At 38.0% G+C, this 13220-nt stretch overlaps 1 protein-coding gene across 8 annotated transcripts in view; it reads right to left on the bottom strand.

The window, feature by feature from the left end:
- Window positions 1-11077: 11077 nt before the first annotated feature.
- LOC136036513 (sodium channel protein Nach-like) overlaps window positions 11078-13220 on the bottom strand; it is a 128296-nt gene continuing 126153 nt past the window's right edge. For 7 of the 8 annotated variants that reach the window (XM_065718809.1, XM_065718811.1, XM_065718814.1 and 4 more), the window contains one exon: window positions 11104-11326. In XM_065718809.1, coding sequence (XP_065574881.1) covers window positions 11233-11326 — 94 coding nt within the window. In that variant the 3' untranslated portion in view covers window positions 11104-11232. Of the gene's footprint in view, window positions 11327-13220 lie in introns of all 8 variants that reach the window. The other variant, XM_065718813.1, reaches the window with a different exon arrangement.

Below are 13220 nucleotides of genomic sequence, written 5' to 3'. Positions count from 1 at the left end.
CTAATCATAAGGCCATCTACGTTCGACAGTCAATAAGTATGACGATTTTTCTTATATGGTAATACATGTATTTCTAAAACCAGCTAGCCACCTAGTGTTTCTCAAAACGCCGGGTGTTGGGTGGTTAAAGCCACTTCGACGAGGTTTATGTAAGGGTAAGAAGTATTCAATACGATATAATACAATATTTAGTTCAGGAACCAACCAGGTCATGATAATAAAAAAGTTACAACGATTGTAATTCAAAATTAATGTCTTCAACAGGGCGGTTCTAGGCCAGGGCAGGGGGGAATTGCCCTCTACCTAGTTTTCTATCAAATCTGACATTAAATTACTTATTCAATGTTATTATTTATATCATTATTATAGTATAATGTCATTATTTAATGTCATTTTTTTGACATTAAACTCCTATGGTATACCTTAACCCACAAATTTGTGAGGCCTAAAACTGCTACTGATCATCATCATAATTAAATTTACGTGAAAATTAGCCTATAGTACCCATTAATTCTATATTGCTCAATATATTTGCTAAATAACTATTTCTGACACCTAATAATATCATAAAATTTACTCTCAATCAAACTTTGAAGTGACTTTTCGTTATATTTACACATCCAGTGCTTTTATCTTTAAAAATTCCTGCTTTACAGTACGGATTTTATTTTTTAGGCTTTGGAGCCTATGGTACTTAGTTCAAGAAAACTGCAGATGGATATGATGGATATGTTGTGAAATTTAACTTTTATAATGCAGTAGGACATAATGCATTTTTAACAGAAAAAAACAACCAGCAATAATCAAACAGTTCGTGGTAACGAACTGTAGTAAGGAGCGACCCGGCCCAATAGTAACCAAAACTCTAAAAAACGGAATTTCGATACAAATAGCTACATGAGAAGAATTGCATTTCAATATTGATTTTAAATATATAAGTTTCATCAAGTTTAGTCTTACCCATCAAAAGTTACGAGCCTGATAAAATGTGTCTTATTTTAGAAAATAGGAGGAAATACCCCCTAAAATTCATAAAACCTTAACGAAAATCACACCATCAGATTCAGCGTATCAGAGAATCCTACTGTAGAAGTCTTAAGCTCATATCAACAAACATATGGAATTTTATATTTTTTTTTTACCAGAAGGCAAATCACAGATGTGTGTTTATTTGTTTTTTTTTTTCAAGGGGTGATCGTATCGACCCGGTGGTCTTAGAATATTGCAAGAGGGCTCATTCTAACGGAAATGAAAAGTTCTAGTTCCCTTTTTAAGTGACCAAAAAAATTGGAGGGCACCTAGGCCCCCTTCCCTCACTAATTATTTTCCCAAAGTCAACAGATCGAAATTCTGAGATAACCATTTTATTCAGCGTAGTTGAAAAACCTCATAACTATGTCTTTGGGGACGACTTACTCCCCCACAGTCCCTGTGGGAGGGGCTACAAGTTACAAACCTTGACCAGCGCTTACATATAGTAATGGTTATTGGGAAGTGTACAGACGTTTCCAGGGGGATTTTTTGGTTGGAGGAGGGGCTGGGAAGAGGGGGATATGTTGGGGGAACTTTCCAACGAGGAATTTGTCATGGGGGTTCTAGAAATGAAAAGTTCTAGTGCCCTTTTTAAGTGACCAAAAAAATTGGAGGGCACCTAGGCCCCCTCCCACGCTAATTATTTTCCCAAAGTCAACATATCAAAATTCTGAAATAGCGATTTTATTCAACATAGTCGAAAAATCTTTGTCTTTGGGAATGACTTACTCCCTCGCAGTCCCCGTGGGAGGGGCTACAAGCTACAAACTTTGACCAGTGCTTACATATAGTAATGGCTATTGGGAGTGTACAGACGTTTTCAGGGGGATTTTTTAGTTGGGGGAGGAGTTGAGAAGAGGGGGATATGTTGGGGGAGCTTTCCATGGAGGAATTTGTCGTGGGGGAAGAAAATTTTCATGAATGGAGCGCAGGATTTTCTAGCATTATTAAAAAAAAATGAAAAAACAAAGATGAAAAAGTTTTTTCAGCTGAAAGTAAGTAAGGAGCAGCATTAAAACTTAAAACACACGGAAATTATTACGCATATGACGGGTTCACCTCCTCCTAATACCTCGCTCTTAACGCTAAAGTATTTTGAGTAATGTCAACAGTTTATTCTACGGCCTTTGTGATTCAAAGGTCATTCTTAAGGAATTGGGACAAAATTTAATCTTTAATGTAAAGAGCGAGGTACTGACGAGAGAGTGAACCCGTCATATGTGTAATAAAAACATACGAATACAGAGGTTCGTTACGTAATCTAATTTGTAAGTTACGTATATCTTTTACTAATAAAAACGTTGGTAAAAAATTAAAAGCTCTAGTTGCCTTTTTAAGTACCCAAAAAATTGGAGGGCAACTAGGTCTCCTCCTCCGCTCCTTTTTTTTTATAAAAATCAGTCGATCAAACTTTGAGAAAGCCATCTAGCCAAAAAAAAAAATAAATATGAAAATTTCGTTTTAATTATTCGTCTGTGGAGAGCCAAAATCAAAACTTGCATTAATTCAAAAACGTTCAGAAATTAAATAAAAAAAAAAAACAAGTTTTTTTTAACTGAAAGTAAGGAGTAACATTCAAACTTAAAACTAACAGAAATTACTTCGTATATGAAAGGGCATCCTCCCTCCTCAACACCCCGTTCTTTGCGCTTAAAAAAGCTTTTTACTGTTTTAAAAAGTAGAATAGAGAGAACGAGTCAAACTTTAGCGTAAAGAGCGGGGCGTTGAGGAGGGTAGAGCTCCTTTCATATACGAAGTAATTTCTGTTCGTTTTAAGTTTTAATGTCACTCTTTACTTTCAGTTAAGAAAAACTTGTTTTTTTATTTAATAACCAATTCCATTACTGAGATATTGCATCTGTATCATTTGATAAACACGAAACGCGAATAGTAACGAACTGTAGTAAGGAGCGACCCGGCTCAATAGTAACCAAAACTATAAAGAATAGAATTTTGATACAAATAGCTACATCAAAAGAATTGCAGAATAATGCTGATTTTAAATATATAAGTTTCATCAAGTTTAGTCTTACCCATCAAAAGTTATGAACCTGAGAAAATTTGCATTTTTTTAGAAAATAGGGGAAAACATCCCCTAAAAGTCATAGAATCTTAACGAAAATCAACACCTTCAGATTCAGCGTATCAGAGAACACTATTTTAGAAGTTTCAAGCTCCTATCTACAAAATGTGGAATTTTGTATTTTTTGCCAGAAGGCAGATCACGGATGCGTGTTTATTTGTTTGTTTTTTTTCCCGGGGGTGACCAGTTTTTCTTAGGTGACCAAGAAAATTGGAGGGCACCTAGGCCCCCTCCCACGCTAATTATTTTCCCGAAGTCGATGAATCAAAATTCTGAGATGACCATTTTATTCAGCGTAGTCGAAAAACCTCATAACTATGTCTTTAGGGACGAGTTACTCCCCTACAGTCCTCGTGGGAGGGGCTACAAGTTACAAACTTTGACCTACGCTTTCATATAGTAATGGTTATTGGCAAGTGTACAGACGTTTCCAGGGGGATTTTTTGGTTAGGGGAGGGGCTGAGAAAGGGGGATATGTTGGGGGAACTTTCCATCGAGGAATTTGTCATGGGGGAAGAAAAGTTCCGTGAAGGGAGCGCAGGATTTTCTAGCATTATTTAAGAAAAAAACAATGAAAAAATGAATATGAAAAAGTTTTTTTTCGACTGGAAGTAAGGAGCAGCATTAAAGCTTAAAACGAACAGAAATTATTATGCATATGAGGGGCTCACCTCCTCCTAATACTTCGCTCTTTACGCTAAAGTATTTTTATTAATTTCAACTATTTATTCTACGGCTTTTGTGATTCAGGGGTCATTCTTAATGAACTGGGACAAAATATAAGCTTTAGTGTAAAGAGCGAGGTACTGACGGGGGGGAGGGGGTGAACCCCCTCATATATGTAATAAAAAAATGAGAATACAAAAGTTTGTTACGTAAGCTAATTTATAAGTTACGTATTTCTTTTACTAATAAAAACATTTGTAAAAAATTGAAAGTTCTAGTTGCCTTTTTAAGTAACCAAAAAATCGGAGGGCAACTAGGCTTCCTCCCCCGCTCTTTTTTTTCTCAAAATGATTCGATCAAAACTCTGAGAAAGTCATTTAGCCAAAAAAATAAATATGCAAATTTCGTTTTAATTATTCCTCTGTGGAGAGCCAAAATCAAAACATGCATTAATTCAAAAACGTTCAGAAATTAAATAAAAAAAGAAGTTTTTTTAACTGAAAGTAAGGAGCGACGTTAAAACTCGAAACGGACAGAAATTACTTCGTATATGAAGGGGGCTGCTTCCTCGTCAGCGCCCCGCTCTTTACACTATAGTTTTTTACTGTTTTAAAAGAAGAGTTGAGAGAAAGCGTCAAACTTTAGCGTAAAGAGCGGGGCGCTGAAGAGGAAGCAGCCCCTTTTCTGCTGTGCAGCGAAGCAGCACAACTAGTGCTTGGCAAGAGGAGTTATCCAAAGAAATCGTGGCTAGCTAATGAAACACTGCAAGTCATAGAGCAAAGACGGAAGGAAAGACTTCTTGGGGACATGACCACATATCGGAGGCTCAATGGAGTGAGGAACAGACTCATTCACCGGGATAGAACCCAGTTTGTTGCAAGGAAAGCCGATGAAATTAAGCTAGATGCAAAAAAGAAAGACATGGGCTGCCTATTCAAGCATCTCCGAGACCTCACTGAAAATAAAACTCCCACCTTGGGTCCCGTCCTGTCCAGGGATGGTGCACTTCTTTCTGACGAAGGTTCTTGTTTTGAGCGATGGAACGACCACTTCTGTTCACTCCTCAACAATACTGGTCCGTCTGCACCTCCTAATGATAGTCCCAGCCAACCTTGCAGTCAAAGACCTGGAACAGATGTTCCTCCAGATGAGCCTTTCAGCCCCTCAGAAATTGGACATGCAGTAAAAAGACTCAAGAATAATAAAGCTGCTGGTATCTGTGGCTTAAACTCGGAGCTGCTAAAATATGGAGGTCCTGCAATGCTCCTGTTTCTACACACCCTGTTCTCTACAATCCGGAAAACAGAGATAATTCCCGAGGATCGGCGGAAGGGTGTCATCATCCCCTTATGGAAGAGAAAAGGCTCGAGAAGCGACTGCTCCAACTACCGGGGAATAACCCTACTGTCAGTCCCTGGCAAAGTGTTTTCAATGGTCCTGCTGGATCGATGTCGGAGCATCATTCGAAAAATCCGGCGACCGGAGCAAGCTGGTTTTATGCCGGATCGTTCAACCATCGAGCAGATTTTCACGATTCGATAAATAGTAGAGAAGACCACTGATTTCCGATAGAAAGCACTTATTGCCTTCGTTGACTTCCGTGCTGCATTTGACTCAGTCGATCGAAAAGCTCTTTGGCAGATTCTAGAGTTGACTGGCCTACCCGAGAAATATTGCAGACTTCTCAAGGCGCTGCACCATGGGACGGAGATCTGTGTACAAGTAAATGGTCGGCGCAGCCCGTTCTTTCAAATCACGACAGGGGTGCGCCAAGGATGTGCAATGGCCCCAGAGCTCTTCAATGTCATCATAGATTACGTTATGACAAAAACCACTTCACATCTCAGCTTTGGGCTCAAATTTGGAGATCATACCATCACAGATGTCAATTTAGCCGATGACCTGGCCATTCTGGTGGACTCCATGGAGCAGCTGCTGGAAGCGCTCAGAATTCTGCGAAAAGAGGGTACCAAAGTAGGACTGTATATAAGCTGGAACAAAACTAAAATTATGGCCATAAACCCGTCTTCTCCTGCTGTTAACTCTCCAGCTGGCCTGGATAGCAAAACTAGCATCGAGGTTGTTAAAGACTTCACCTACCTGGGCTCCGTAATTTCTTCAAATGGCTCACTTCTCCCCGAGCTGCAGGCAAGACTATCTAAAGCGTTTTCTGTCATGGGTGGACTGAATCGTCACCTCTGGCGAAAACCAAACATCAGTCGCACAACGTAACTGCGGATCTTCAACACTCTAGTCGGCTCTGTGATGCTTTGCGGAGCTGAGAAATGGCAAGTATCAGCTGCAAACCTCAAGAAAATAGACATATTTCATGCAAAGAGCCTGAAGAGGATTGAGGGCCTACGATGGTCCGACCTCGTCAGCAATGAAAAGCTTCTGCTGCTCACAAAGCAGTCTTGGTTTTCGACTCAAGCAGCCGAGCGAACCTTACGATGGTTCGGGCATCTGCTTCGAATGCCACCACATCTACCCGCAAAGATGATCTATGACTTCGACCCTATCAAAGTTGGTTGGAAGCGACCTCGTGGCTGACCGAAGAAACGTTGGTCCGACAGCCTGTCCGAGTTCTTGACGATGGCAAACATCAGACAGGGCGAAGAGCAAATGCTCGCCATGGACCGATGTGGGTGGAGGAGGCAGACGTCGCTCTCTACGCCGAGCAGTGCCCGGCAGGAGACTTAAGTCAAGTAAGTCAAAGTAAGTCATGTCAAAATAGAATCCCTTAAGGTCATATCCTTATTTATTTCTCTCATAAGTTCTTCATCCATCGCAGAATCAACATTAGCAATGACATATGGTTCATTTGGGGGTAAAATAGCTTTAGCTTGACTTGAGTGAGCTTGATTGAAAACTTGCTGCGCTGCTTAAAAATTAATCCAGTCGTTGAAATCGTCTTCTTAATTTAGTGCCATCTTCATGTAATTTATCAGTAATCATATTTGTGTTTTTATCTTCTGCATCAACTATCGGAACAACCATCTTTTTAGCATAGTCATGAAATATAGCTTGCTCTAAGGCATGGTTTTGAACTGTATTCCTGTGTATTTCTCTACTTTTCACTATGCTCGCTAGTAATGTATTCATTTTTATTGGATCCATTTATAAATAAAAATTTTTATTGAATAACTTTTGAGAATTCTTTTTCGTAAAAACCTCCCAATAATGAGTTCATCAGTTTTATCCAACAGTTTACACGTTATAGCGGTTTTATATTTCACTGCATCTATTTAAACACTTCAGTTCTGTAATTTGGGAGGTAAACTTTATCAAAACACCCATACTTTTATTAATTCTAGCCAAGTCACTAACATTGAATTTTCTTGTGGGTGGCTTTTGAACTTTGACATCATGAATTAAATTGGTGTGCACCTTGTTTTCATTTCCTTTTTTAATCGCTTCTATTGGTTTCATTTGATGGATCGATGATAAGAATCGTTACAATTGTCAACGAAAGAGGGTCCAATGTTTTGTGAGAGGGTCCACCTATCCAATGTTTTGTGTTGTTATGACCAAAATGTTTCCATAATTTCTCCTGCTGCTCCTTACTTCCACGTGAAATTTTTTTTTTTATTTTCTCATTGTTTTTTTTAAATAATGCTAGAAAATCCTGCGGTCCCTTCATGGAAATTTTCTTCCCTCATTATAAATTCCTCCACGGAAAGATCCTTCCACGTAAACCCTCCCCCAACCCCCTTTAACATGGGAAAGTCCTCCTGAAAACGTCTGTACACGTCCCAATAACCATTACTATACGTAAACAATGGTTAACGTCTGTAATTTGCTGCCCCTTCCCTGGGGACTTTGGGGGATTAAGTCATCCCGAAAAACATATTTATCCGTTTTTTCGACTATGCTGAACAAAATGACTGTCTAAAAATTTTGATCAGTTACTTTGGGAAAAGTATGAGCGTGGGAGGGGACCTACGTGCAATCCAATTTTTTCGGTCACTTAATAAGGGCACAAGAAATTTAATTTACGTTAGAATGAGCCCTCTCGTGACATTCCAGGACCACTGGGTCGATACGATCATCCCTGGGTAAAAAAAAAAAAAAAAAAAAAAACAAAACAAAAAACAAATAAACACGCATCCAAAATCTGTCTTATGAGAAAAAATACCAAATTCCACATTTATGTAGATAGGAGCTTGGAACTTTTACAGTAAAATTTTCTGATACGCTGAATCCGATGGTGTTGTTTACGTTAAGATTCCATGAATCTTAGGGGATGTTTCCCCCTATTTTCTAAAACAAGACAAATTTTCTCAGGCTCGTAACTTTCGACGGGTAAAACTAAACTTGAAAAAAACTATTGGTATAAAAATTCCATTTTTTAGAGTTTCGGTTACTATTGAGCCGGGTTGATCCTTACTACAGTTCGTTACCATGAACTATTTGTTTGAAAAATCTGAACTTGAAATAGACATCCTAAACATCTTTATGTTGTTCAAGTTTTTTGGATAAAATCGTAAAAAAAAATTGGCAAATTAAATATATCTATACTTTGATTTTATATAAAAACTAAAAAACCAAGATTCATTTGATATTTTGACATTTATAAGCTTATTTTCAAGAATTTTGACTTTTTATATGAGAATTTTGGAGATACAATGAAGGTTTAAGTGTCTTTGCTACCCATTGCTCGATCTTTTCCGTTGGTGGATTAGTGGTTGATACCACAGGTCTTGGAGGAATACCCATTTTATGCCTTTTTGGCACGCCGTATGTTCTTGGGCAGATTTATCCTTTCGAAAAAAAGTTATAATACATCTGTGGTGTAATGTTTTCTACCAGAACGTCACCACCAAGAAATAAACGTTTATTGTAAGCTTAGGACTACTGAATTAATTCTAATTGAGCTCCTTTGGATAACTAATTAAGATTCTGGCCTGTAGTAATATAATTCGTGGTCTAAGTTATCAAATCACGTCAATTCTATAAATTTTACTGCTTTTACAGCTTGTTATTTAACTAGTCAAGGAATTTCAAATAGAAGGCGAGAGTAAATTAAAATGCCCTTAGATGAACTAAGAGCTAAGAAGGTGAATAAAACTCTCCTGTGGATTCAGACTCTATCGTATAGACATTAGAGAATGGATATATTAAGTAAATAAAAATGGAGTCAAGGAAGCTCCAACCTCTATGCGTAAAATACTCTGCTTAATTCCAAGAAACCCTAGCCTGGAGCACACAGCCCCTCAAGGCTTCTCTCCTTGTTGTCAGTTACTCCACCTTAAATCCCTCTTTATTCTAAACTCACAGTAATAATATTATGCTTCTTGGCAGGAACTCACTGCTAAAGTCCTTAAAAAAGGGACAATTCTTAAGATTAACTGATTTTAATCTCTAAGTCAAAATGGGAGTAGTTTTTTTCTTTAGTCGATAGGGTACTAAAACTAGCATCACCAGAGTAAATAAGTAAAAAACTCACTTTCATTAAAGGTACTTTATTTGGTAATGGATGCCTCAAAAGGTTATTTTTTCAAATATCAGGAAAAGGATCCACAAGTTAATGGACCGAGTAATCAAACAGTTCGTGGTAATAAACTATAGTAAGGAGCGACCCGGCTCAATATCAACCGAAACTCTAAAATCGGAAGTTTGATATTAATAGTTACATCAAAGAATTGCATTTTAATGCTGATTTGAAATATATAAGTTTCATCAAGTTTAGTCGTACCCATCAAAAGTTACGAGCCTGAGAAAATTAAAAATCATAGAATCTTAACAAAAATTACACCATCAGATTCAGCGTATTAGAGAACTCTAGTGTAGAAATTTCAAGCTCCTATCTTCAAAAACGTGGAATTTTGTGTTTTTGACCAGAATACAGGTCTCGGATGCGTGTTTATTTGTTTTTTTTCCCAGGGGTGATCGTATCGACCTAGTGGTCCTAGAATGCCGCGAGAGGGCTCATTCTAACGGAAATTAAAAGTTCCAGTGTCCTTTCTAAATGACCAAAAAATTGGAGGGCAGCTAGGGCCCCTCCCACGCACTGTTTCTCCCCAGAGGCACCGGATCAAAATTCCGAGATAGCTATTCTGTTCAACTTAGTCGAAAACTTAAAAACCATGTCTTTGAGGACGACTTATTCCCCCACAACCCCCGGGGGAGGGGCTGCAAGTTACAAAATTTGACCATTGTCACCATGTAGTAATTGTTATTATGAAGTGTACAGATGTTTTCAGGGGGACTTTTTCGCGTTGGGGTGGGTCGAGGGGAGGAGGTCACGTGGGAGGATCTTTCCATGGGGGAATTTACCGTGAGGGAAGAGAATTACCATGAAGGGGTTGAAGTTTTTTCTAGCATTATTTAAAAAATAAACAATGAGAAAATGAATGTTTTTTTTTTCAACTGGAAGTAATGAGCTCCATTGAGATTCGGGACAAAATTCAATCTTTAGTGTAAAGAGCGGGGTATTGACGAGGGGGCGAACCCGCTCATATACATAAAAGTTCGATACGTAAGTTAATTCGTAAGGTACGTATGTTTATTACTAACAAAAACGTTCGTAAAGAAATTAGTTGCATTTTTAAGTAACCAAAAATTGGAAGGGATCTAGGCCCCCTCCCACACCTCGTTTCTTTATTAAAATCGTCCGATCAAAACTCTAAGAAAGCCATTTAGCAATAAAAAATTAATATGCAAATTTCGTTTTAATTATTCATGTGCAGTGAGCCAAAATCAAAACATGCATTAATTCAAAACGTTTAGAAATTAATTTAAAAAAAGTTTTTTTTAACTGCAAGTAAGGAGCGACATCAAAACTCAAGGCGAACAGAAATTATTCTGTGTAAGAAAGGGGTTATCCCCTCCTCAACGCCTCGCTCTTTGAGCAACAATTTTTTTTTGTTTTAAAAATTAGAGTTGTGACAAAGAGTCAAACTTTTTTTCTTTTTCTTCTCGTCAATTTTTTTTCTAAATATCAAAAATTTGTAGGAAAACTTTTTATTTGATATTCAAAAGTATAGGCACCTTTTTTCATTTTAAAGTAACGGAATAAGCTCATATTAAAAAATTAACAATATGTAATTAACTTAATGGGAAAAGCTATACAAGACTTCTGTTTCCAATTAAATCCAAAGGGTAGTATCCACATTCACTTCATTTTTGAGAGTAGAATTCATTTCATTTTTGCCTGTAGAATTAATTGTGTTTCTTTTCTTGATTTCTGTATGTTTACTGTACCATTTGATGATAAAAAAAACATTTGATATTTAAAAATATAGGCCCTCTTTTCATTTTAAAGTAATTGAATAAGCTCATATTAAAAAATCAACAATATGTATTTAATTTAATGGGAAAACCTTTACAAAACTTCTGTTTCCAATTAAATCCAAAGGGTAGTATCCACATTCACTTCATTTTTGGGAGTAGAATTCATTTCATTTTTGCCTGTAGAATTAATTGTCTTCCTTTTCTTGATTTCTTTATGTTTACTGTACCATTTGACGGTAAAGAAGTATATGAGCTCCACTCCACTGAGAAGACTGAAGCCCGTACCTAGTCCGAGTAGACCACCCGTTGATGCTGAAATTGTACAACTGTAGTTTTAGGTTCTAAATTAGATTAGAAAAAGGTTTTTTCAAATAAAAGTAGCCTATAGAACAAAATTGATAAAAAAGAGCAGAAAATATTCCAGATATTTGGGGGGGGGGGCTATCACTAGCTGTCTTTACGATTAAGCTTTCTGTGCCTCAAAAAAATAAATAAACGGGGCTTGTGTCTGAGCCCTCGTCTTCAAAAGAATGGGACAAAAAGTTTAAGTTTAGCGTGTAGAGTAATCGGTTAAGCATGGAGCAGCCTAACTCGTATACAGAATATGTTTGTTTGGAAAATGGAATAGTCTTTACTTTCATTTGCAAAATCTTTTTCTTTTATTTAATTTCAAATGGTTTTTAAAACATATGGACCTAGGGTTAGTTTAGGTTTGAAGAGTGATTCCTTTTTTCTTAAATACGACTCTTCAAAAAAAAACTTGACTTTAGTAGAGCAATACTTCGATAAAAACAGTCAATTCAGTGTATTTGCTTTTTGAAAAAAATAATGATCCAAAATAAATAATCATCTTAGCACTTTAGCTTTCGTCTTCCCATACTTCATACTGAATAGTTCAACGGAAGAAAGGCATCTTCGCCGCCGGTTTGTGGCAAGGCTTCTCCCAGACTTTTATGTATTTATTTTCATTGTCGCCTGTCTTCTAATTGAGGCTGCTTATCCAGTGAAGCAGCATAATCCTCCATTTCTCGAATTTTTAAAAAAAAATCTTTGGGATAGTTCTTTGTGTCTCTATATGTTTCTGCCAAGTAATCCATTAGGTTGTGAGGGATCCCATAATTTAAAGAATATGCAAGGTGTTCTTCTATAGCTTTGTCGGGGTCTATAAAGTACATCTGGCCGTATAAACATGGTTCAAAGCTACCTTGACTCACCACTCATATTAAAATGCAAAAATAAAACTATTGAGCAGGTCAAGGAATTTAAATATCTCGGGAGTTGGATCGAATACGATGTTGAAATAGCCAACGAAATCAAGAGGAAAATTGGACAAGCGACATCGGCTTTTAGCAAGTTGAAACCAGTCTGGCGCAGTAGTAAATACTCTATGCGCTTGAAGCTCCGCCTCCTGAATAGCAATGTGATGTCCATCCTCCTCTATGCTAGTGAATGCTGGAAACTAAACACCCAGCTAGAGAAACGTGTCCTAGCCTTTGAAAACATGTGTCTTAGGAGAATCCTGAACATATCGTGGCAGGAAAAGGTCACCAACATAGAAGTTTGCCGACGAACCGGTCAGCCATTAGTTACTGACCTTCTGAAACGTAGGAGATGGACATACCTTGGCCACGTCCTCCGTATGCCAGAGGACTCCAAAATACAGTATATGATTGGCGTCCCGAGGGGAGGCGAAAAAGAGATCGACCAAGACACACCCTACGACGACAGTACGACCGAGATCTGAGAAATGCAGAGTTGTCTCTTCAACCACAGTGGGAGGACGTCACGGCTGCAGCTCAGCTCCGAGATGTCTGGCGAGGTTTCGTAGACGCCCTATGAGCCACCCCTGGCTCTGGAGGATCTAAGGTCTAAGGTAAAGCTACCTTCAGGGGGTAGGTGATGAGGTCTATAAAGTACGTCTGGCCATGTAAAAGTGGTTCAAAGTAACCTTCGAGGGGTTGGTGATGGATGTGCTGCTCAATTTCCTTTCGAATGAGAGGGCTCATTCGAACGGAAATTAAAAGCTTCAGTTCCTTTTGTAAGTAAAAAAAAAGGATTGGAGGGTAACTAGGCCCCCTCCCCACCCCTTTTCCCCACAATCATCCGATCGAAATTTTGTGATAGCCATTGTGTTCATCATAGTAGAAAAGCCCAATAACTATGCTTTTGGATATAACATGACCTCCCCACGGCCCCAAAGGAAAGG

The sequence above is a fragment of the Artemia franciscana genome, chromosome 15 (genome assembly GCF_032884065.1).
Source record: "Artemia franciscana chromosome 15, ASM3288406v1, whole genome shotgun sequence".
Classification (NCBI taxonomy): domain Eukaryota; kingdom Metazoa; phylum Arthropoda; class Branchiopoda; order Anostraca; family Artemiidae; genus Artemia; species Artemia franciscana.
This window is presented reverse-complemented; position numbering and strand designations above follow the sequence as displayed.